Source organism: Myotis nattereri (genome assembly GCF_964212035.1).
Source record: "Myotis nattereri genome assembly, chromosome: 10".
NCBI lineage: Eukaryota > Metazoa > Chordata > Mammalia > Chiroptera > Vespertilionidae > Myotis > Myotis nattereri.
In genome coordinates this window covers 53,629,706-53,656,062 of record NC_138085.1, presented here as the reverse complement: position 1 = coordinate 53,656,062, position 26,357 = coordinate 53,629,706, and the positions used below count along the sequence as shown (strand labels likewise).

Genomic DNA, 26,357 nt, shown 5'->3' with positions numbered 1-26,357 from the left:
TGTAGAAATAATACCCAACAGTTAGAAAAAAATCTTTTGGCAATTGTGTCACACTGTAGTTCTGATGGAGATTTGCTACTGCACTGTTCTCAAAGTCCAGTACACCTTATCCTTGGTAAAAAAAAAAAAAGTTGCAGATTTTAAATACTTACTTAGCCATAGCATCTTTGACATTCTTATTTGCAAGTGCTAGATAATGATCTATCTGCGCCTGAAGAGAAGGATAGGGGAGATATCAGAACATTTCCATTGCTAAAGAATCTGATTAACTGTTACTATGACCCAACAAATTAAAGGCATAAACAACCACCTTATCTCTCACTTGTATAAGACTTTGGAAACTGGCACTGTGATACATTTGTAAGTTCCACATAATAAAGTGAGCTCTGTATTCTGAAATTCAGTCAAATTACCTGATGCCGCTCATAAATAACAGGAACGCTGAAGAGTGAAATCAGAGCTGAAAAGGAAATACACAACCTTTAAAATAGACTGGTATGATTTAGGGGACAAACACTGAAAAGCCATCAAACCCGCAACACTCCTAAGCAGGCCAGGCTCTCCTGGGTGCCCCTGCGGGGAGTTGGGGGGTGGGGGGGGCACGCCAGGGCAATGAATTAACCAAGGAGGCTGCAAGAACCACTCCTGGCTCCCAATCATGCCACACAGACTTTATAAAATACAGGCAAGGCCACCTTGCCCTGCTTTGTCACTGTGAGCAGAGCAGTCTTCAGGAATTAAAGTAACATGTCAATAAATAGTATCAGCAATTTATTTAAAGAGGTCACAACCTCAAACATACCTCCTCTATTTTTCCGACAATATAAGAATATTCTCATAAAATCTCTAATCTCCTTATACACACTTCTTTCCCCCTGCAATTTTTCATTCCAATGCTTTTGTAGACTTACCCAAAATCAGTAGTGTCAGACCATTGAACAAGGCTCCAACATAGGTAAATACCCACATCAACACTGCAAACTATAAGAAAATAATGTTAGCCTATTAAAAACTAAATTAAGCTTCAAATAAAAGCATCCCACGTAAATGCCAAACTAGTAGAGGCACAGTCCTTGGAGACTTGGTGTAGTAACATGGATATTTTAGAATCCTAATGAAAACAATAGATTTGATTCATTTTCTCTGGACTATACTACCAAGTAGTCGATTCTGTTTTCTCTGAAATCAGAAAACTTGCCAAAGCTATACCATAGTAACTCCAGTTCTAAGACAGAATTTATCTTTTAAATGGGAAGACTGAAAAAGTGCTGTGAAAATTCACTATTAAAACTGATTTTAAGTACTAACAAATTAAGTGCTTTAAGATCTTCATGAGCTGAGTAATTCAGACATTGACAGGTCAGACATCTGAGTAACAAAAGGGCAGGGAGGACTTATCAAACAGATTAAGTTCCAGGGACCAAAAATATCACCTCAGAGGCCCTGTTTGCCCAGGGATGCATGTTTTAACAGCCATAGTTAACCCAGCTCTCTGTCACATATTCTTTGACTATTATCCTTTAAAAATGTAAAAAACATTCTTAGTTCCCAGGCTGTACAAAACAGGCCATGGCCCAGATAGCTTGCTCACCCTTTTGGTCTTTCTACATGCAACAAAATCTCACTGAGTGCCTACTATGAGCTGGGTACTGAGCAGTAATTATGGTGATCAAGCTGTAGTAAGCTTCTTTACTACAGGCTAGGACAGTGATGGCGAACCTTTTGAGCTCGGCGTGTCAGCATTTTGAAAAACCCTAACTTTGGTGCCGTGTCACATATAGAAATTTTTTGATATTTGCAACCAGACTTATATTTTTGATATTTACTTTATATATTTAAATGCCATTTAACAAAGAAAAATCAACCCAAAAAAATGAGTTTGCGTGTCACCTCTGACACGCGTGTCAGGTCCGCCATCACTGGGCTAGGAGGACACTCTGGATTCCCCCACCATCAGTTCTACAAATAGCAACACTGATCACCCCTACAGCTGAATTTTAATTGTTCAAGCAAACAAACACCTGTCAATTGAAAATCAAAAATTAAATGCTGCCCTGGTCTTAGCAACTCCTATGGAACCGCTGGTAAAGGTCTGAAGCATGACTCTAGTTAGCAAGCCTCCCCCCAACCCCCTAGTTTTACAAACTCCTATTGCAGAAGCTAAATATAATTTCTGCACTTGAGCAAGTTTACTATAGAGGAATAGGGCTATTTTCCTCCATTACCACTTACAAGTCTAAAGGGAAGAGTCCACCTGCCACATTTTAGAAGAAATTGCTTTGGCAATAAAGGCACCCTATATGACAGAATTCAGATACTAACAGACACACGCTAAAAATAAGTCCTAATTTGGTCACTGGCAAGGTGTCCCACTCCAAGCCCACAAGGAGAGAAGCCTGAGACTTCACACCTACGCTACCTAAGGGACTCAAGGGTCACTGCACTTGCCTCTTGGAGGACACTCCCTAAAGCCAGGCTTCTCCAGGGGGAGGCTTCAAGTGTCTGCAGGGGAGGACTGAGGCAAACAAATGCATGCATTCTCCCTCTCCAGGAGGTACCCGCAGCCCAGCTCCACTGATGGTTGCCATGCAATTATTGCAGGCCAATGTAACCAAATTTCCCCATTTTAAGAGAAAAAACAAATTCACATCTTTAAATGCTATCACAGAATATTTAAATGTTGCAGCTAAGTTTGAAGAAAATGTGACACTTCAGACGCCTAAAACAAAAATACTGGGCTAAGGGTTGAATGGAGTACACTCTGCCCAAAGAGAAAGGAGTGATGGTAAGAACTAGCATCCAGCAAATACACAATTATTGTAACTGTTATATAACAAAACAGCAACTACTACTGTTTTAACTTACATTAGGTTAGTTAATCTCATCAAAAGTTATACGCTATTGTTATCCCTACAGTGGAGGAAACCAAGAGGCAAGTTGCCAGACCAGGATTGCAGTGATCTCAGGTTTACCTGACTCCAGAATCTATCTGCTCTGCTATACCATGAAACCACCTAGAGCAGTGGTCGGCAAACGGCGGCTCGCGAGCCACATGCGGCTCTTTGGCCATTTGAGTGTGGCTCTTCCACAAAATACCGACTTCTGCGCATGGGCCACGAAGTTTCAATCGCACTGCACATGCGCGCCCGCACGTGGTATTTTGTGGAAGAGCCACACTCAAGGGGCCAAAGAGCCGCATGTGGCTCGCGAGCCGCCGTTTGCCGACCACTGACGTAGAGTAACCATTCTCCATGGGAATTCATCATGAGTACGCACGCTTTATGAAGAGGCAGAAGAAGGTCAATAAACACGGGCAGACACTTGGCACCATTACAGCCAATGCACATAAACCATGGGAGTCAAAGTTCAATTCTTTGGGCAGCAATGAAACCGGAGGAAAGAGGGACAAAGTCCAGTGAAGCTCTAACAAATACCTGATGAAAGAGGACAAGGGCCATGTCTTGTTTGTCTTTTGTCCAGGGGAATGAGGTTTGACTGTGTATCACATACCTCATTAAAAAGCTCTACAGATTTTTATTAGATGACGTCTCAATAGGGGTGGAGGGTGCATTTTTAAAGAAAATGAAGGGAGGGTACGTAACAGAATTTCAGAAACAACTTTGGCAATTCTGACATTTTTAAACTTTTTCTGCATTTTTAAACACTTCGACCTTTTTTGACATCTTCAGCCTCATTCATCAGTATCACTTTGACTGTCTCCACATTTCCTGCAGCCCATTTCCCTTCTAATATTTCTGTGAGCCAAAGAAACCAGAAAGGAAACCGTCAAAATGTGTATGTTAATAACTTAAGAGCCCGGAGGCTAGATTTTAATGTTCTTTTGGGTCAGCTATTTCTGGAGTTCAGGCTTTTTCCCCCTCACTTTTAGATTTAAGATTGTATTCTGGAACATTATGGTTTGGCTAATGTTCAGGCAACTATAGCTAGAAATGTTCTTACAATTTTAGCATATATTTTCACTGAAAATCACAAGACTGCTGTCGTACAGAATCTGGCCTTTACCACCCAAAGCCATGTGACAGAAAAATAAGAACCTTGGCCTAAAACATCTGGTCTTAGTATCTAATAAATAAAATTAGACTTTTTCTTGGGACTTGAGGTTTCAAAAGTCAAAAACCTTCTAATTAAACTCAAAGCCTTACTCAAGAAGCCCCAAAGCTGAGCCCAGCAGGGATGTCATATGCTTTTCTTCTATAGCAGGGGTTGGGTTGGGAGTGGGGAGAAACTATAACCCAGGGTTTACCACTTAATGCCACAACTTTTTAAAAAAAATATATCTTTACTGATTTCAGAGAGGAAGGGAGAAAGAGAGATAGAAACATCAATGATGAGAAAGAATCATTGATTGGCTGCCTCCTGCATGTCCTCTACTGGGGATCAAGCCTGCAAGCCAGGCATGTACCCTTGACTGGAACTGAACCTGGGACCCTTCAATCCATAGGGTGACGCTCTATCCACTGAGCCAAACCAGCTAGGACAAGGCCATAACTTTTAAAAAAACAGTAATTCTCCAGGCAGTACCCACAGATAAATTAAATCACAATTTCATGGGTTGGAACCCCTCACCCTCCATTCCCAGGTAAAAATTTTAGCACCTAGAGGTCCTAGATGTTTCCAATGTGCAGCAAAGATTGAGTGAGGACCATTTTAAAACAAGAACCATTATCAACGATCCCTTATACAAAAGGTCAATCACAGAAATGGAAGTAAACCTTATCTAGGTGGTTTAAATTTGTTCAAGTATCTTATATTAGTTTTCCATTAGCAGTGCTAATGGGTGTTAATTTAAACAAGGCTGACAAATACTAGGTTAAATAAAGCTATCCAGCCTCTGACTCCTCAGGTACTAATAAACTAACATATATTAGACTCTCCAAGAAAAGGGTACATAGACAGCTTTCACAACCTAATCTTACTAGAGAACAATCCTCCTTTACTTCGCCTTTCGTTCATCTCCTTCCCTCACCTTATATCTGGCATCCAACTGAACAAACCCACTTTACGAAATACAACTTTTAAAACAAAGCCGGTGGACTGGTCAAAACATTGGGCTGTGATGAAATTTTACACTAATGTTTGAAATGAGTTCTACTAAATAGAATTACAACTATTTTGTCAATGATTTTCCAATAATAGTTGCCTAGAATTAATCCTTTGAGAAATGGATTGTTGCTCCATCTATGGACGCTTGAAATATTTTCTAAGAATTAGAATTTTATAGTTAATTGCAATGGAGCAGAACAAATGGGATGATCATACAGAATTTAAAAGGAGAGATGTGCAGAACACATTTTTATTTGTCCAAGTCATCCACCAGAGGAGACCTAGACCAGGCCCAATGATAACCACTGTCTCACATCAGGTCTATTTCATAAGCTCTAATGAACCCTGAAGTTTGGTCATTTCTTCCATCACATTTGAAAGATAGGTTCCTCCCTCACACTGCCCCAAGAAGGTAATAAGCAAGAAGGAAAAGTTTTGTGCGCTAACTTAAAAATAGTGGCTCTAAAATTTTCAATTTCTGAGAAAGAAGGTTTCAAATAGAAGTAGTGGTAATTGTGACCCAGAATCTAGAAATGTAGATTATGTGAATTTAAAGGGCACCAAACCTTTAAGAAGACAATAAATTAGAGGAAACTCTTAAATTTCTGTTTAGAAGCTATTACTTTAAATGAGCCACAGAGATTGATGCAATGTCTATTTTTCTAAATTAAAAAAAAATTACAAATGAAGACTAATTGCCACTGTATTTTCTTGAAATTAAGGTGGTTTCCATTTTCCCAGCTATGAATCATTTAAAATCAAAGTAATTCCAATAAAAAGCAGGTTCCTAAAAATTAAACAAACTGAGTGTTCCACAAATTCATCTGGTAACTGGAGAGATGGGGGTTATTTATTAGTAAACTTTCCACAGATTTAAAATCTGAATACAAGGAAATAAATCAAGGCAAATCCAACTTTCCTTTACATTGAAAAGGTAAAAACAATGAGAACTTAAAAAACCATTTGTTTTGCTTGCTTTTGGGAGAGAAAATATGACTCCTACCATCTTCTGTGGCTAAAAGACACATAGCAATAAAGCTTAAAAAATCACTTTCTTTTTAAAAAAAATGCTCTCTATATAAAGTGAGTGAAAATTGCTCAAGGAATTCTCGCTAGAAAGACAATAATGTTAAGTCATTTTTATGAAGAGTCCAAGAGCACTAAGTTTTTTTTATCAGCTTTTTTCAATAAGAGACATTTTGAGCAAGTATCCTGTGTTCTCTAGTCGCCTTATTCAGTGGAAGCAAACAGATGGAATTGTACTCCTCACACATAACGACATTAAGAAAATGTTCATCTCTGCCTGTGTAGGAATGTACTGTGGTGGTACACCCCACGCAGCAGGAACCACAAGGTTGATGAAGGCAGACCCTTCGTGTATATTATCAGAGTGTGAACTCAGCACCTTTGCATCTGGAGAAAAAGATCCCCTGCCTTATTCTTTTGCCTCAATAGGTTTTGAGACCTAAATATGAAGATCAACAGTATGGTGATTATAAGCGGGAAAGTGGGCTGGGGGAGAAAGAATAGGGCAGGGGTCCTCAAACTACGGCCCGCAGGCCACATGCAAATACAAATATTGTATTTGATCCCGTTTTGTTTTTTTTACTTCAAAATATGTGCAGTGTGCATAGGAATTTGTTCATAGTTTTTTTTTAAATTATAGTCCGGCCCTCCAACGGTCTGAGGGACAGTGAACTGGCCCCGTTTAAAAAGTTTGAGGACCCCTGGAATAGGGTATAAGGGGGGATAAACAGTGAGGGAAGGACATTTGACTTGGGATGGTGAACACACAATTCAATATAAAGAGAGTGAATTACAGAAATGTATACCTGAAACCTATATAATTTTATTAACCAATGTCACCCCAATAAAATTCAATGCAAAATTTTTTAAAAAGCAAAGTTCATTCTATGTGCTAATAAATTGAAACAACTATTACTTATTTGGAGGCCTAAAAGAATCGCCTTCTGGGGAAGTTACCAAGCAGCTTTCCTTGAGCTCTGGACTTGCCAAATACTGCTACTCAGTAAAGTCATTCATATAAATTTCTTCTTTTACTTTTTCTTTTCAAAAGTACTGCTAACCCTTAAGGAGAAAAAGTAGTAAACTATAATTTCAATGGAAGTCTTTTTTCCCCAGTATTAAGAAACAAAGAGCCTGGCTGGTGTGGCTCAGTGGTTGAGCACCAACCCAAGAACAAAGAGGTCACGGTTCGATTCCTGATCAGGGCACACGCCTGGGTTGTGGGCTCGGCCCCCAGTGCGGGGAGAGCAGGAGGTAGCAGATCAACGATTCTCTCTCATCATTGATGTTTCTATCTCTCCCCCTCTCCCTTCCTCTCTGAAATCAATAAAAAAACCCCCACGATCTTTTTAATTTACAGACTGACATCAAAGCACTACTACAAATAAGCACCAAATGCAAGCACTCTATACAAAAGAAGTAAGAAAAGGAAAGTAAATTATTACTATCAATCTTATTAGTAACTAAGTGGGGCTCTAAGTCTTATACTGAGAGAGGCATACAGCTGAAAATAAAGTCTATCCATTGGCTTATTAAGGCTAAGATGTTTGTTAAAAGCAATTTGGGCATTTAAACCTATTCTGACCAGCCCAGAAATAGTTTCACTGGGCCTAAAGGCCCAAGCATCCTATTGCTGTGATATCCTTGACTTGCATGATAAATTGCAAACCAGTGCATTAATTACTCTTGGAAAAGAAAAATGATGATAGTTACTACCACAGTGCATTTCTACACAGGCTTACTAGTAGATTGGAAACAAGTCTGTCTCTGAAGCAGAGTTGCAAGCAGTAACACAAAACACAATGGCAAGTTCTACATAAAGAAGTGCAAATGTCCCCAAGGCCCCAGTGCTAGGGCTCATGTTACATGACTGTTTAGTGGTTTGAGTCCGTCTGAACCTTGGGAGAGTTCACTTGCAAGGTGAGACTGTAACAGCTGCTATGTAGCAAGATCCCAACTCTAAAGAAAATCTTTACAATTACCAGCTGAAGATTAGTTGAGGTGTTTCAGAATATTCAAGCTCTTGCAGTATAAACATGCCAAGAAAGAGTCCAAGATAGGAAATAGCTTACGTGTGCATATGAATCACACACAAGCTAAGAAATTTAAAATTTGTGCATATGAATCACACACAAGTCTAAAACAAAATCAAAACAGATTAAGGCACATCTGGCATTAAATCTATTAATCTTTATCCTTACTTTCAAAATTCCCTTTAATTCTTATGGATTTATAACTTTTTTTTTTTAAAGGCAAAGTACTTTTCCTTCATCTCAAATAGCTGATTGGATTCTGAATTCTGATACCCAAGTTTACTATAACATGATTTCATTATGTCTTTATCATTTACCTTAATATAGAAAAATAGAAGACACTCCTAACTCTTTTGATATTAAATTCTGGATATGTCAAAAATGAAAAGCAAATAAACTTACCTTCAGAGAATCAACTAAATCATCAACTAAGAAGAGGCGTCTGAGTTCCTTTATCGTGCAGTTCACATGTCCAAGAGCAGAATTACTGTATTTCTGCACCAACTCCTCGGATATGGCGACATCAGATTCCAAATATGCCCTGGGGAACAAAACACACCATAATTGTCACTGGGGTGATTCTCCCTGGATGTCTGCATCCAGCAATTACATATCTGTAAAAGAAGACATTAATAAAATATCTCACTATAAAACGCCTTCTGTTTCCAAATTAAGCACAATGTAGAAATTCACCAAGCAAGGGGTATTTCATTGATATATGGTGTCAGCTGACGAGCATAGAAAAAAGGATATATTTTGAAGCCAGACTGATCTAACCTTGAATCGTAAGGTCCGTCACTTACTTGGCAGTGTCACTTCAGAAAGTTATTTAGTCTTCCCTTTAAACTGCAGTTTCCTCATTTATAAAATGGGATCCAAAGAGTAAAGTGCTTAGCACAATCACAAAAAGTAGTACTCAATAAATGGTAGTCATTTTCATGGATTTGGTTTTTTCTTCAAGTTGACATTATATGTTTCATCAAGTTTTCCTAACAAAAATCCCATTCATTTCCACATATGGCACTCTCTCAGCCTAATCTTTAGGCAAAATTGCCCCTTATATCAATTCCCAGACTGTGAAAGGCTGTCAAAAGTATAGTGGCAATCCCAGTAAAACATAATAGTTACTGTCCTTTTAGATGCCCTAATCTATACTGAGATAGCTGGACTTATTAACTTTAAGAAGACAACTCTAATGGGGAAGGGGAAGTCAAGTCTACAATGCAAGGAATTGCTTCATTAGTTACTATTTCAAAGAAGCTATTTTATCTTGGCAAAGTAGAACCAGTCAGAAGTGCCAGGCATTCTTTGAATCTACTGGAAGTAGTCCCTTATTCAGTCCACTTCCCCATGTCAGTGGACACTGGTTATTTATACTAAAAATAACATTCCTCTTTCCTATCTCCTTTTCTCTGTAATTTACCTCTGCAATATGCCCCAAATATGTTTCCTCATTTCTATATTCACTATGCCATCATGCAAGTTTAATTGCTCATTATTTACAAACTGGAATATTCTATCAGTCAGTTGGCCTCATCTGGAATGATACCACCAGGTGACAGAAGCATTGTAGATAGGGAAAACTATGATCAACAAAGGCATTACTAGGATATGTCAAAGTGTGACTGGAGAAGTTGGAAAAACCGTCCTATAGGTTTAAACTGGCATGTTGGCTGAATTTACTTCATAATGACTATTATCTATAATAATAAAAGGATAATATGCTAATTAAACCAGATGTCCTTCCTTCCGGACAAAGCCACAGTGGGTGGGGGCTGAGGCAGAGGTGGCAGGGCTGGGATCAAGGTCCTTGCACGAATTTCGTGCATCGGGCCTCTAGTGACATACAATGATTTAGCCTTTGAGCTAAGAATAAAGGGTTTATAAGGAAATAAAGAATACAGACAGAAATTACTAGTTTTTTCCCCAAAAGTCTTCTTTAAAATCCAACGATGTATAAAATTTATACTGTAGATAATTTAGAAATTTTGGCTTAATGATGTTTTTATATATTCCAATATAACTAATTAAAATCATATTCCTTAATGATTTGTGAAATGATATGGCTCTGCCATGTTGAAGCAGCAATCTCAACTTCCTGCACTCCAACTTTTGCTTGTACATATAAGGCCAGACACACAAGAGCCATTCAGTAAATGTTGGCTTCTCCCACAAAACTTATGTAACATCACCATTTGATCAATATGAAGAGAAAGCTGGAGAGAAACAAATCACCAGTCTTTATAATAAACCAAATAATTTAGTAGGTCTCTTCCTATAAACTGAAAACCGGCCTCCCTCTAACATCAGTTGGATAATGTCCTAGGTCCGTGGTCGGCAAACCACAGCTTGCGAGCCACATGTGGCTCTTTGGCCCCTTGAGTGTGGCTCTTCCACAAAATACCAGTGCGGGTGCACGGGTACAGTGAGACTGAAACTTCGTGGCCCATGCACAGAAGTCGGTATTTTGTGGAAGAGCTGGTATTTTGTGGAAGAGCCACACTCAAGGGGCCAAAGAGCCGCATGTGGCTCTTGAGCCACGGTTTGCCAAGCCGCAGTTTGCCGACCACTGTCCTAGGTGGTTACAGACTCATTCGTGCCCAAATAGATACTTGTCTTGCCAACATAGTTTTTAAATGTTTACAACCTATTTGAAAAATTGTTCATATACAAAACAATTAGAGAACATTTTAAAGCCATACTCAGTGCAATAGGAGTTAATTCTCAGATCACTGAGAGGCAGGTTAGCTAGGTAGCAAGGTCTTGAAACCAAACACAGAACCAAATAAAACACGACAGATTAGGGCATCTGGGGAGCTAAAAAGGCAGCATGAAAATGGACACAAAACACTAGAAGGGATAAATGAGAGACAAAACAGCAATATCTGGATTTCATCCTATAATGAACAGAAAGCCCCTGTCCCTAAAAATGTGATAAAAATGCTATTTGAGAAAAATTACTCTGACAACATCTGTAAGCGTTAGAGTAATCTGAGGGAATCAGAAGCCAGTTTGGTAACAAGTGAAGTCCAGCAAGGGGTAGGCAATTTTTTTTTCTGTGAAAGGCCAGAGAGTAAGTATTTTAGGCATTAAATTCCATATGGTCTCTGTCACAACTCCTTAATTCTGTTATTACAGCGTGAAAGCAGCTAAATGACTGAGTATGGCTGCATTTCAATAAAATTTTATTTACAAAAGCTGGCAGCCTATGGCCCATGGCTATAGGCTGTAGTGTATATTTATGAATACCTGGTCTAAACTGGGGTGGGGAGGGGCAACAACAAAATTTAGCCATTTTGTTTACTATGAAATGGAAACAAAGGTAACTTCAAAGCTGGATAAATAGTGGTGCTACTGATAGAAACTGACAACTCTGTTTAAAAACATGATGAGTTAGTGGTCTTCAGGGGCTGGGTAATTAGTGACTGCTAATGGGTATGAAGTGTCTTTTCAGTGTGATAAAAATGTCTGGAATGAGATGGTGATTCTTGTACAATTCTGTGAATATACTTTAAAAAAATCACTGAATTTTATGTGAATTATACCCCAATTTTTAAAAGGCAGTGGAAAAACATGCTAAGCATGAAGTGAGGCAGAAGATCCAAGGTAAGGTTTGTACCATTTAGCAATGAGATACTTAATGCTAGCGTGTGTTAGTTCTAACAGTAAGGGAAGCAGATGATGGTTTAGAGACAAGGAGATGCTGAAATAAAGGAGCTCTCCAAAGGATAATACAAAAGTAATGGCTTAAGGAATGAGAAGAAACTAGATAGAAAAGGAATGGTAGAAAAAGACACAGGCATGACGAGAAAACATACCAGACAAACATAAACATACTATTGGAAAGAAAGGTATTTTTAACATCAGATAGCATAAAATGTAAGCAATAAAGAAAATATAGCTCTCACCAATTCTAACCATGTTAAAAAGATATAGCTTCCATTAAAGTAAAATTAGACAACCAACACCTACTTCTAATAAATATTACTACTAAGTAGGAGAGTTAGGTTAATGACATAGAAACCCAGTTTTTTATACCATGAGCCTATGAAATGACCTCTAGAAAATCTCAAAAGCAGGTTCTTTGGGTACAGCTTTCAGCAAACATTTGCAATTATCTTTAAGCAGTAAAAAAAAATGCATGCCTGTAACCCTACAGATATGTGAATGAAGTCTCAATACAATTGTTTACAGTGTTGCCAAAGTTTGCCTTGCTTTCCAGACATCTCACCTGAATGGGTGGCCTTCATCTGATTTCTGGATAGCTTGGATCACACCCTTGTATATCCTAAAGCTGATAGTCACAGAGAGCAGGGCCAAGGCAATGTAAGCCGTTACGCTCACAATGCTGAATACTGTCAATGAAAGTAGCAGGAATAAGCTGGCACCAAACACCACTCCAGTCTTCTTAATGTCTCTCCAGTACAGGAGGTCGACAACTACAAATAAAAAGAGAAGATATCGAAATTAGAACATCATTTTAACCATTTAGGTTTGGCACATTTGTATTTGCTCCCCCCCTCCTCTTCACCCCCCTCCCCCCCCCAAATAAAGGTCTCTAGGGAAAGTCAAAACCTAAAATGTTAAAGATTAACTTCATATACTACATTGTATATTAAAATAATACCTGCATCTATTTCTATTTACTATAAAATGTTTCTAATGCAAATCTATGTCCTACATTCTAAATCATTCTGGCTATAAAAGTTTATCAAATCTCCCAAGCCCAGCATAGCAGACTTCTAATCCAAAACAACTTTTCTTAAAAATTCATCTTGAGGTTTTCATCTTCATTCAATGCATGATATATATTCAAATAATAAAAGAACGTTTTAGCATACACTCACAAAAATGAGATACTTCAGTGACACAAAAATATATTTACAGAAAATGACTAATTCAAAAAAATGTTGAGAAACTGAAAGCTACTAGAAACTACACATATGAGTTTTACAGCTCTGCTTTTAAGAGATTGCTCTTTAAGAAACTTAACAAAATTGTAATGTAATCTGTCTATCGTTCAAACAAAAATGTCCTCCAAAGCAAAAGAAAAAAAAACCTTAAGATTACCTGAAAAGCTACTTCCCTCTAGGAGTAGATATGTATATAATGCCACAAAAATTTAGGTGTCAAAGAAAAAAAAAGAACTAAACATGTCCCACTGTTATATAACGTTTATTAATAGTAAGGAGTCAAAGCCTAACTTAGCAATTTTGCTCTTGGCCTATGGCCACAGGGCCACTATGGAGATCAAATACCCATAGGCCTATGGTCTCAAGATGGGGTTATGTACAACCCAGGGAGAATTCTGCAGTGTGCCAAGAGTTCTTGAATTCACATGCAAAACACAATTCATCTCTCTCTGCATTGTAAACAGTTGGGGAGGGGGAAGAACACTCTTATAGTAACCTTCAATATCACCACTATTGGTGACTAGTTAAATGCAATATCATCACTGTTCCTTACCATCATTAAAATCTACTCAGTAAAACCTGATTATGAAATTAAATGACTTTAGACTTGAGAGGTATACACAATATATATTAAAGTCTAACCAAATTGCCCAATATAAGAGTTTTTGTCCCTACAGTTTCATTGACTAGATAACAATTATTTATAGTAAGAATATACTGCCTGCTAGCTTAATAAATATTTAGATCTATACAATAGTTAAAATTCTAACAGTTCATAATTCTGGTGCTTTGGTGTGAGTCAAGTCAATTTCCCTAACGTTGCTGATACAGCAATAATCATGTATATAGTCCAGCATTATGCAGTGATTAAAGCCTAAAATAAATTTAATTGCATGAAAGTACAGCAAACCCTAACCTACTTCTTCCTTTCCATCTATCATATGGGTTTCTAAAAATAAGGTCTTTTCAATCAGTGAGAGAGCTCTGGTAAACACATAAGCAAGCCCACACATATTGTGTGAAAACAGCTACATGAGAGGAATCAAAGCAAATACCCTGAGAGCCTTGGTGACACAAGTCCCGGGGTGGCCAACTTGAGCTGCAAAAGTTAGAGCACTGAGAAGGAAAAGAGGGAAGAACAGCTAAGAGAGATGAGACAACTGGGCCTGATAGTTGCACATAAGACAAAATTAATACAACCTACAAAAGAAAGGTCTGAGAGGCAATCTATGCTGTTACAACGTCACCAAGTACAGAAGGGTTTCAATTCTTTTTTTTTATTTTGCAAAGGAATTTAAGAGCTTATTGACACTGCAAGGACGAAAAAGTATTAGTTTCTAGCAAACAGAACTGCAGCCTTAAAATTAAAGAAGATTTAAATGAAAAGACATCCCATGTTTATGGATTAGAAAACATTGTTATTAAGATAGTAATGCTATTCAAACTGATCTACACTGTAATCTTTATCAAAATCCTAAGCAGCTTTTTAGCAGAAATTGGCAAGCTAATTGTAGAAATCACCTGGAAATGCAGGGTGTCCAGAATAGCCAAAAAAATCTTGAAAAAGAACCAATTTGGAGAACACTTCCCTTTTTCAAAACTTCCTACAAACCTATAGTAATCAAGACAATGCAGTAGTTGCACAAGGATGGAGAGAGATCAGTGGAACAAATTAAGAGTCCAAAATAAACCCTTACATTTATAGTCAACTTGATTTCAACAAGGTGTCAAGACAATTCAATGAGGAAAATAAGTTTCTTTCAACAAATGGTGCTGGAAGAATAAAACTGGACCCTTACCTTACATCATATATAAAAAAATGGATCAAAGACCTAAAAAGCTTAAACTATAAAACTCTTGGAAGAAAAAAAAATAGGTACAAATCTTCATGACTTTGGATGGGAGAATAAAATTCCACCACTGTGAAAAACAGTTTGGCAATTGCTCAAAAAGTTAAAACACAGAGTTACAATATGACCCAGCAATTCCACTTCTAGGAATTTCTACCCAAAAGACTAGAAAACCTATGTCCACACAAAAACTTGTACATGAATGTTTATAGCAGCACTATTCATCATAATCAAAAAGAAGAAACACCCAAATATCCATCAACTGACGAATGGATAAACAAAATATGGTGCCCTGGCCAGTGAGACTCAGTTGGTTGGAGCATCATCCCATGCACCGGAAGGTCATGTTTGATTCCCAGTCAGGGCACATCCCCAAGTGTGCGTTCGTGTACAGGAGGCAACTGATTGATGTTTCTCTCTCACATCAATGTTTTTCTCTGTCTCTGTCTCCCTTCCTCTCTCTGAAATGAAAAGAAAAAAAAAATCCTTGGGTGAGGAATATATATATAGTATATCCACACAATGAAATATAATTGGGCCAGAAAAAAAACAAGTGAAGTACTGATACCTACTACAAAAAGTTTGAAAACATTCTGCTAAGTGAAAGAAGCCAGACACCAAAGGTCACACAGTTGTGTAAGTCTGTTTATATGGCATGTCTGGAGTTGGCAATTCTATAGCGACTGAAAGTAGCTTCGTGGTTGCCAGGAACTGGAAGGAGTGGAGATGGGGAATGACTGCTAAAGGAGGCTGGAGGGATGATGAAAATGTTCTGAAATTAGATAATGGTGATGGTTGCACAATTTTGTGGCCATACTAAAAATCAACGAATTATATACTTAAAAAAACTAAAAAGTAAACTAAAAAATTTACTTGTTTTAACATCTTTTTGTCTGCTAGGTTTAAACTCTACAAGAAAGCATGTTGTCTTATCTACCATATCTTGGAGCTGAGTACAAAGCTTGAACCAACCAGACTTTCAATAAATAGTACTGACTGACTGATTAGAATGAATGCATACTTTATGCCAATTTAAGGCATGCACTAATTCTAATTAATTTATTCAAAAATGCTTCTATGTTCTGGATTTAACATTTGTTTTAAACTATTTTTAGATATCTACATTTACAAAATAACAAATAGCAATGCTTTCAGATAATTTACAGCAAATTTTGTTTTATGGGCTTGTATCTCCTTGTAGATTCTGAAGGACTGATGAGTGCCTTTCATCTTTATACTGTCATTATCTGCTTCAATAATATTTGCTGTCAGAATGGTATGTAAATAATGGCCAGATTATTCTTAGAAATAAAAACATTTTAATTAAAGACTATAATATTTTCAAATTAAAATAATGGACATCTTTAAATAAAGAAACTGTTGGGTCACTAAAATGCTAACTTTGGGATCCTCTGTAATCCCTTTACTAGTTCTGTTTATGAATGAAGAGTTTAATGGCCTCTTTATTCTTGAGAAACCAAAATTAAGATACAGGGCTTGTAAAAGGATAGCATAACCTTTCATGGTTCCTCAGGTCTCCTGTACTGCAGAATAAGCATTAATCACGCACAGTAACCTAATGCTACTTTACTTTTATATAAAATGCTCATGAAATATACTTTTAAAGATCTAAGATTAATTTAGCAATAGTCTTTCCTCTTAACAGCTGTGGGCAATACTTACGAATTACTAAAATAATGCTGAGCAATTAAATTTTTGTCATTTAGAAAAAAGTGATTGTCTACTCATTTTCAAAATGTGAATAATATTTTTGTGATGTGCCATGCACAGAGCTGTACCATCTTTTTTTTTAAATATATTTTATTGATTTTTTTTTACAGAGAGGAAGGGAGAGGGATAGAGAGTTAGAAACACTGATAAGCGAGAAGCATCATCAGCTGCCTCCTGCACACTTCCTACTGGGGATGTGCCCACAACCAAGGTACATGCCCTTGACTGGAATCGAACCTGGGACCCTTGAGTCCGCAGGCCAACGCTCTATCCACTGAGCCAAACAGATTAGGGCTGTACCATCTTTTACCAACTAAAATTTTAATTTAAAATAATTGAGTGCACTGCAATCCTTCCTTCAAAATAAAAACTTCTGGCCCAGCAAAGAGTTAGAAAAGTTGTCTACATCTGGTAATCATAAACTATCATCTGTCATAGCTAAAAATAGTGCTAGTACATGCAGAAGTCATCCAATTACATTTTGCCTCAAATCAAATTCTTACTGAATCTCTTTCCTTGAATAGCCTGAAGTCAGGTTTCAACTTTAAAATCTTTTGTCTATCGGGAGAAAAAGTTGAACTAGTAGCTGGTCGCAATAATACTGGGAAGGAATGGTTCTAGGAAAATACCTACCTCTTAAACAAAAGCAAATATTAAGTTCTCTTTAACAGAGTCAGGTGAACAATGAGTAAGGCAGTTAAATAGGAAAATTAATAAACAAATATTAAAATTAGAATATTAAAATGTTAGTTGCTATTTTTCACAATCATAATCTTAATAATAAATAATTATGTATTAATTAGAAATCACAATCCTTAATCAAATTCTTCTCAACTGCTAAGAAAAGTGACAAAAATTCAGAGTCAATCATTTAGCACTACATAGTAAGCTTTTACTTCCACATAGTAAGCATTCACTTGGCTAATAAATAACAGGTGACGGTCCAGAAAAAGATCTGTGCAGAGTGGGAGCTTAACTTTCTTCCATTTCCATCAGCATGCCCGATTAGATGGCTGAACTTAGTTTCCCCGTGTGTAAAATTAGGAAAACAATAACCTCCTAACAAGGTAGTTTAAACTGAAAGGAAATGTCATATGTGGAAATAAAGGTGATATTTCAAGAGATAAAGTCAAGCAGGGCAATCGAATATTAAATGCAATGCTTAACTAAGCTCTGATTTTTTTTTTTTTATGGTGAATTCAACTTTCTCTGAAAGGACTGCTAACTTGGTTTTAGTTAGCAAGTATCAGATAGATGGATACCTAGTATTGCTACAAAGTACCTTAATCAAATACCTGGCAAACCAGCATCTCTCCTGGCTTTCTTTTCTTCCTGTAACTAGAGTTTTTGAAAGACACACACACAATTTCAGATCCTTGTCTCTTTCATCACTAAATCTTTCCTGCCTTAACTCTTACAACATTACAGTATATTGGTCAATTTCAACCACCACACATCTAAGGAAAAATCATTTTATGTAAAACTAGCATAAATTCTATACTTGAGTTTTCTATAATAATTTAGTAATTCCCTATTCTGAGCAAGGAACTGTGCAAGTACTTTGTATGCATTACCATTAATCACAACAACTCTATAAAGTATTTATTATCTGCTATACACGAGACAACTGGGACTTAGAAGTATTATTAAATAAATTGTGCAGGCTTACAGATTGAAATTCAGTCTGATCATGAAGGTCTCATTTTTTCCATCATACCACATTTTGTATTTAAAAGTGTATGTCAGTACTTAAGTTTGCTTTTTATCCTACCTGAGGATCCAAATAGTATTTCAATATCAATTGGAGGAGAAGCAATTTACTAACATCGTGAGCAGAGTTATATACATATACAATTCCAGTAATATAGGTTCAATGATAATAAATCATGTTCTGTTTAAATTGCAAAATGATTCCTAGAAGCTATCTAAATGGTCTCACTTTGAAAATAAAAATTGGAAACTATGTCCAGATACAACAACACAAATCAACCACAATGCAAAATTGAAAATCTTTCTAATAATGCAGGATTTTATGAGTGTGATATTATGAGTGATATTGGAGAATTACTCCAAAAAAGATCCAATAGACACTTCAACCAGATCATCTGACCTCAAAAGATTAAGAGAAGCCACGAAGAAAGTTAATAAAACCCTTGAACACTTTCTGTAAAGGGACATCCTATATGATCCACTGAGAAATTCAACCATGAAGTAAAAGATGCCATTTTGTACTACCAAATAATTCTGTGGTAAAATTTACACACACTACAAGCCCCAAAACTTGATTTATCCTCACTTCATTCTAAGAACTTATCTACGGCTGTGATTACACCCTGTTTCATTAAGAATAAACTAAAACTTGTTTTCATAGCTGTTGGTTTTGTTTCAAGGTAAGTCTTTATCAAATCCTTTATTAGCTATGAAATGAGTTTGCTTCAAGTAGTCTTTTTTCCCCTACACTGTCTTTAAGTAGAAAATGTTTCAATACATGACATAAAGGTAAAAACTATCTGTGGTTTTTAGTTGCTTCTAAGGATAACCAAACTTCTCTGAGTAGAAAACTGTGAAGTTACCACACATGCCTCATTTATAAGTTATTTAAATTCACCAATATACTAAATTACTTCATATAGTTTTCAATACCTCCTTTAATCCTATTGATTCTATTTCCAGCTTTATTATTAAGAGGACAAAAAATTACAACAAAAAATAATTCTAACCTCCCACTTCCAATCTCAAAAAATAATTTTCCCTGCACAGGAAAATTCATATATGTAGCAAATTCCACTTTCTCTAAAGTAAAGCTAAATAAATATGCTCTCTCTAAGCACATTATTTACACATATTTTGAGCCAATGGTTCTCCCTACCTGCACAGACTTTAACAATCTTCCGTTGTGAAGGATGTCACAGTAAGGACTCTTCTTATACAAAATCTGTATTTCTGATAAATTTTGATAAGCATGTGGTTGTTTATTTTAAATTACTAGAATTGAGCCAAGACTCAGACAAATGAATGCCTAAAATTAGAGTACACATTGGTTCAATGCATAACATACTATGGTGTAATTTTACTTCTTGTTGGCATCCAAGCATTACAAGAAATGGGCACCAGACCTTGGTCAAAATCCTATTTTCTACTAATAGAAATTAAATAGAAAACATTGTTCTGTAACTCTAGAAACTTGACAAGCTTAATAAACTGGAAGGGAGGGGGACTCAAAGCAAATTACTAACACACAAAAAAAGAATGAACTTCATTAATAGGGAAACTAGTTTGGTTGTACACGCTCAAAAATAAATGCGCACTGAGTAAATGGCTAACAGTACAGATAAACAAAGTAATATCTCTCTTCATATCATTGACCAGAATAATCTACATTTTAGATTAAAAATACACAAATAAGTGTATATAACAAAGAACAGCTATAATTCCTCTCATTTTTATGGAAAGTCAGAATTTTAGCAAATCCTAGAGTCTGAGAGTAGAAATTCCTAAATTTCCCTCATTGTCAAATTCTTAACAATAGATTTGCAGGGATATCATTCATATTTGACATTTTTTAATCTTACTCTGAGCTCTTTAGGTAAATGCTACATAGTACAATATAGTGATAGAGTATTTAAGGAGAGACAATAGTATTTCAGTGTCTATCAACACCTTACATAAATGCTAAAGAGGTGATTGGATTAAAATGTGAAAGCCATGAAGTAGATTTAAATAGATATATTTACACATTTTATAATGCCCACCTCCACCCCCCATACAGACACAACACACCAAGTAACGTAAGTCAGCATTATCCATGGTAACACAGAGAAATAAAATGTGGTCTCAGAATACTGCTCCAAAGATGCAAAGAGGAGCACTGGCTAACTTAAATTTAGTAACATCCTTTAGCCTAAATTCTAGCAAGAGGTGGAATTAACTCAATAAATAAAAAGGTGAGGTAGGGGATACCTACAGACCAGAATAAGAATTCTATTCACCGCTTAAATATTTTTCCTACATTCAAGCATGTAATCCAATCCCTAAGGACGAAGAGAAATTATACTCCTGGCCCACAGGGTTCCCACTAGGCTTAACCTTTTGACAACACTAAACAACTAACACCTACCTTCTTTCATGGCTTGTGTAATAGACTACTGCCTCTTTTATTGTAGAGTGAAGATCATACAAAAAGAAATATATACCATGCTCAATAAGATGCCACAACTATTAATGAATAAAATATCAAAACATGGGTCATTAGCTTTTATCTTCAGTTGTTCAAGTACAAATATAAATTGTAAAAAAAACAGCCCTGTGTCACAAACTATGTGGTCCAGAACAAATAATCTCTCTAGTTTTCTTGGGTTCCTTACCTATGAAATGAGAACATTAGAAAAAAAAAAAAAAACGACTGGTAAAATGACTTGTCTGCAGGTATAATCTAAAACTCCTGGATTTATAAAAGTTGCTTAATTTACTTAACTGTTCCTTTAAGAAGGGATAAAGTAGGAAATCCCTTTCCTTATTTCTCCCACTTGAAAAAACATTTTTAAAAATTTTCCAAGAATGCACAAACAGAGTTCAAGGCCAGGAGTAAACCTGGCTGAACATCAGAGCTCTCAGCCTCTTACTTGATTGAGAAGCTGTGCAGAGTCAACAAGGAGACCTACTGTTGAAGCCACTGTTCCTGCCTTCAAGGAATTTACAGGCTAGAAAAAGAGCCAAGATATACATATAAATAACTTTAATAAAAGCTACAGCCCAGCCTGCTGGAATGACTCAGTAAGTCGAGCGTGGACCTATGAATCAGGAGGTCACAGTTCAATTCCCGGTCAGGGCACGTGCCCAGATTGTGGGCTCGATCGCCAGTGTGGGGCGTGCAGGAGGCAGCTGATCAATGATTCTCTCTCATCATTGAGGTTTCTATCTCTCCCTATCCCTTCCTCTCTAAAATCAATAAAAAAATATATTTTTAAAAAAGCTAGAAAATGAAAACCAAGAGATGGGAGTTCTGAGGAACACTAGGTTACCTCCATCTGAGAGGATCAGTGAACACCTCAGGGAGGACTGGGCTGTGGATAAGCACAACTTGGACAAAATGAAACGGGGCAAAAAGGCATTCTACACAGAGAAAAAAACAGAAGCAAATGCAAAGAACAGGCATGTTTAGGGAACAAGTCCTTCCGTGTGGATGGGGACAAAAAAATGGGATATGGGATTATAAAAGATGGGACTAGAACAAGCATGTCAAACTCGCGGCCCACAGACTACATGCCTCGTTTTATTGGCCCGTGTTAGCCTTTGCATTTGACATGTTTGCACTAAATCATGGAATGCCTTATAAAAGTCCAAGATAGACGGTATAAGCTTTAATTGAAAAGTAAAGAAAAGCCCCTTAAGTGCTATAATCAGAGGAACACTCTTGGAACATTAACTAGGATTTAGTGGCAAAACCAGTTGGGAGTCCTGGTGAGGAAATAGAGTACCCAGACTTGGGTAAATAACACCAAGAGGCCATTTCCACCATTGCTCTCACTACTTATCCATATAGGGAAAAACATGTGCAAATTTACTTTTTAAATGTAAACCTGGTTCTCATCAAGTAATACACTTAAAAACTGACAAAAACAACTCTCTCAGAAAGAGTTAAAATCAACATAAATGCATAGTATTTAATCTTGGCCAAGGTTTCAGGACACTCCCATAGATTGCTCAAAATAATTTGTACAATCTTGCTGGAGGGTAGTTTTGCAACAAATGCCTAAATATTATAACCCAGCAATTTAGAAATAATCATGAATAAAAACCAAGATTTATATTCAATTATATTCATTTTAATATAGTTCATACTTGAATATTTAACTGTATGGGCTTAGTAGTACATACTTAGAATACTACAAGCATTAAAACAATGTGGACTATCTTTTAAATGAAAGGAATTTCCCCCATTTAGTGGGGGAAAATGATTACAGAACAAAATGTGCCATATTACCCTCCCAACACAAAACCACTCTGTGTGAAGGGATGAATGCCTAAACAATAGGCTTCAACTAAGTTTAGAATGGAAAGTAGAGGGTCTTTTTCTAATCAATAGGTCTCTCAATTGGTTAACACCAAAGTTCCCTTCTCGGGAATTTTTTTTTTTTGGGGGGGGGGGCCTTCCCAGGGGTTAGGAAGGCATTTATTTCAAGCAGCAAGACCCCTGCTCCTCTACCTGAATATCGGTGTATGTGTACACCTATACCCATATAAGTCAGTAACCTTAAGCTTTCGAAGAAATAGAAAGTGGCTTATCAAAAGCAAAAATCAGGGAGCCCAACAACCACCTTTGCAAGGAAGTATGCTCCAGAAATGGTTCAAAGCTACCAGATCTTAAGGTACAAACTGAATTCTAATTCTAGAAACATTTCTATCCCCACCCTACAAAACTTCCCTCAAAGGTCATACCTATAGCATGTTAAAAGCCAAATTCAAGAAGCACTACTAATAATGGACAGCAGTGCACATATTCCTAAAATTCCACAGAGTCCGCACCATTTCTCAGTCTTCATATTAAACAGTTTCTCTGAATTTAACCACTCACTCCTTCTTAAAAATTCTCTCCTCCTTACAACACTATCCCGCTTCTTTTACTGCCCTGACTACAACTTCCTGATCTTTCCGGTGCTTCACACCCACACAATGTTGGTTTTAGGTTTTCCTTCATTAATCTTCAGCTCTTTCTATGCAAACACAGTAGTCCAGTCTTATCCATCCATGGCCTGGAAATAGTAAATGGAAAATCCAAAACCTAAGCAGTAAGTTTAAAATTGAACACCATTCTGAGTAGCATGATGAAATCTCATGCTGTTCCACCCCCACCTGCTCAGGACAGGAATCAACCCTTTGTCCAACGTATCCACGTTGCATATGCCTCCAGTCCTTGGGTCACTTAGTAGCTGTCCTAGTTATCAGGTCAACTGTGGATTCTTAGTTCCAGTAACCCTCATATTACTTAATAATGACCCCAAAGTATAAGAGTATTGGTGCCGGCAATGCGGATGTGCCAAAGAGAAGCCGTAAAGTGCTTCCTTTAAGTGAAAAAGTAAAAAATTTTCAACTTAATAAGAAAAATATATGCTGAGATTGCTAAGATCAATGGTAAGACCGAATCTTCCATCTGTGAAATTGTGGAAAAAGTAATAATAAATTTGGGCTAGTTTTGTTGTCATACCTCAAATGCAAAAGTTACGACCACAGTGAGTGATAAGTGGTCAGTTAAGATAGAAAAGGCATCACATTTCTGTGTGGAAGACATGAAGAGCACACGTGTTCTGACTGACAGCAGTGTGTTGTGCCAGAAAGCGCTGAGCCTATACAAGGGCTTCAGCAAGAGATCCTCTAAAACGAGTGACCATATTTACATAACTTTCATTACTGTATATTGTTATAATTGTTTTATATTATTAGATACTGCTGTTAATCTCTTACTGTGCCTAATTTATAAATAAAACTTCATCATAGGTAATGTATAGGGAAAAACATAGTACTCCATAGGCTTGGTACTATCCTTGGTTTCAGGCATCCATGGGGTCTTGGAATGTATTCCCACAGATAAACGGGTACGGTACTCCTATCCTCATTTGTCTCACTTAGTATTCAATTCCCAATTCTTTATCATTAAAGCTGTCATGTCTCTGAGCTTCAGAGATATTCTATCATCACTTCATATTTGAAGTTTCTAAAACCAAGCTTGGCATTAGTCCTACCTACTTAAGCTCTATTTCTACAGATACTAATGCCCTAGCATTGCCAATGTTTTGCTGTGACTGAAATTTCATGTTGCCCTTTGAGCGCCTCCTTCACCCTAGTCCCACAAATCTATGTCAAATGTCAAGTATTCCTTCTTTCTCAAATCTGTCACTTCCATTTTATTCCTATTTCAGGCCAAGCTCAGGCACTATGTGCCTTAAATTCGGGTACATAGAGTCAGCCTAACTGTTCTGAGTTCTTCTCCAAGTTATTTCACATAGCACCCCAAACCAATCTTTCAAACTTACTATATCTTATTACTCTCTACTTTAAAACTTCCAAAGGCTCTTTATTCCCTTTATGGTAAAGTCCAAAACCCAATGTCTTCTGCAATCTGGCACACAGTATCTTTATAGGACCACAGAACATCAAGACTGGAAGCCTAGAAATCATACACCTAAGGAAACTAAGACCCAAAGGGGTAAGTGTCTTACTCTGTCCAAAACCAAAACATACCAGAACAAAAACTTGAAAGCCTAGATTGATGTTTCCTAAATTTGTAATTCATCATTATAACATGAATTAGATCAGGATGCATAATATGAAGATTGCCAGGCCTTTCACCTGTAAATTCTGATTTGGTAGATCTGAGTATGATCACAGGAATCTGAATTTTTAAGCACCACGTGATTCTTATATTCAGAGAAGTTTGAGGAAACCTGACCTAGATCTTGCAAATCTTCTATTTAATCACATTAATCTTATTTTTCAACTATTGTCCTGTAAATATTCTGTCCTACCCAGAAAGTTCTATATAGTGTCTCAGTTAATACCATGCTTAGTGGTTATATCATTCTTCCACACCACCCAAACCCCAAAACTACCCATTCCTTATTATAAGTTCTTCGAAATCTTTTGACTGTCTTAATCAATGCTTTCCATATAACCTCAATAATCAAGTACTATGTAGATTCCAATTTTTTAAGTATCCTAAGAATAATAGAATATCCAAGATGAAATATATGTTAAAAATACAAATTATTAGTATTGGTCTGAGCCTGAAAGATAAAATGTCTTAAAAACTATCTCATCGGTGGGGGAAAAACCAAAACAAAAGCCCCAAATGATTTTAAACCCTGAAATCAGAGTACCTCTCACTTGTTACACCACTGTATTTCCATTAGATGACTAGATGTGCTTAAGGGAATGGGGGGATGAGACAGTAGAAAAAATGGGCCTAAATACATATTTTTAAATATATCTAGAATCTAGTTCTTTCTTCTGTCACACACTTTCCATAAAACTCAATCCATGTCAGCCTCAGCTTTTCACTGATTTCCATTTAAGTCATAACCTATAATCTACAACATTAAAATTAACTGCTGGTAAAGAAAATACTAAAATATAACTTCACCAATGAATCTGAAATAGGTAAAGTTAGTCTTACCAAGTAAAAAAGCCACAGACCAGGACTAAAAAATATTAGGCCATTACACTTACATACAAAGTGAGGCTCCCTAGAGACATTTGAGTAAATTTGATTTTATATTTAGTGCCTAAAAATTTATGGTATAATATCGACTAAACTAGATCTTAATTTTTCCTGTCAAAAAATATCCCTAAATTAGTTCAGCAAATAAAGAACTTATGATGTTATTAAATGTTCTAAGATTTAAATGATTAATATAGAGCTTTATTAGTTGCAGAGTAGGCCCTGATGTGACTTTTCACCCATTTTTAAATCCAGTATTTAATGCATTATCACTACTGTATTTACTTAGCAAAAACTAGTGTATCGATTCATATTTCACTTTGTAATGCTAATGGTCAGAATGATGAAAAATTATTTTCTTTATTAAATTCACATGTAAAGAAACCATAAAGGTAAAAATCCAAAGCTGTATTGTTTTCTAATCTTTAAATTGTATCTCAATATGAATGTAATCTTAAACTCACCTTTCCCCCACATTTCCTTATTAAACAGATTTTTAAAAAGAGATTATGAGGGTTATTATAAT

At 36.6% G+C, this 26,357-nt stretch overlaps 1 protein-coding gene across 4 annotated transcripts in view; it reads right to left on the bottom strand.

The window, feature by feature from the left end:
* RTN4 (reticulon 4) overlaps positions 1-26,357 on the bottom strand; it is a 54,637-nt gene that overhangs the window by 1,207 nt on the left and 27,073 nt on the right. For all 4 annotated transcript variants that reach the window (XM_081100957.1, XM_081100955.1, XM_081100956.1 and 1 more), the window contains 5 exons: positions 12,355-12,562; positions 8,526-8,664; positions 912-981; positions 414-460; positions 153-211 (listed from right to left, as the gene is read on the bottom strand). In XM_081100957.1, coding sequence (XP_080957083.1) covers positions 153-211; positions 414-460; positions 912-981; positions 8,526-8,664; positions 12,355-12,562 — 523 coding nt within the window. The remainder of the gene's footprint in view (positions 1-152; positions 212-413; positions 461-911; positions 982-8,525; positions 8,665-12,354; positions 12,563-26,357) is intronic.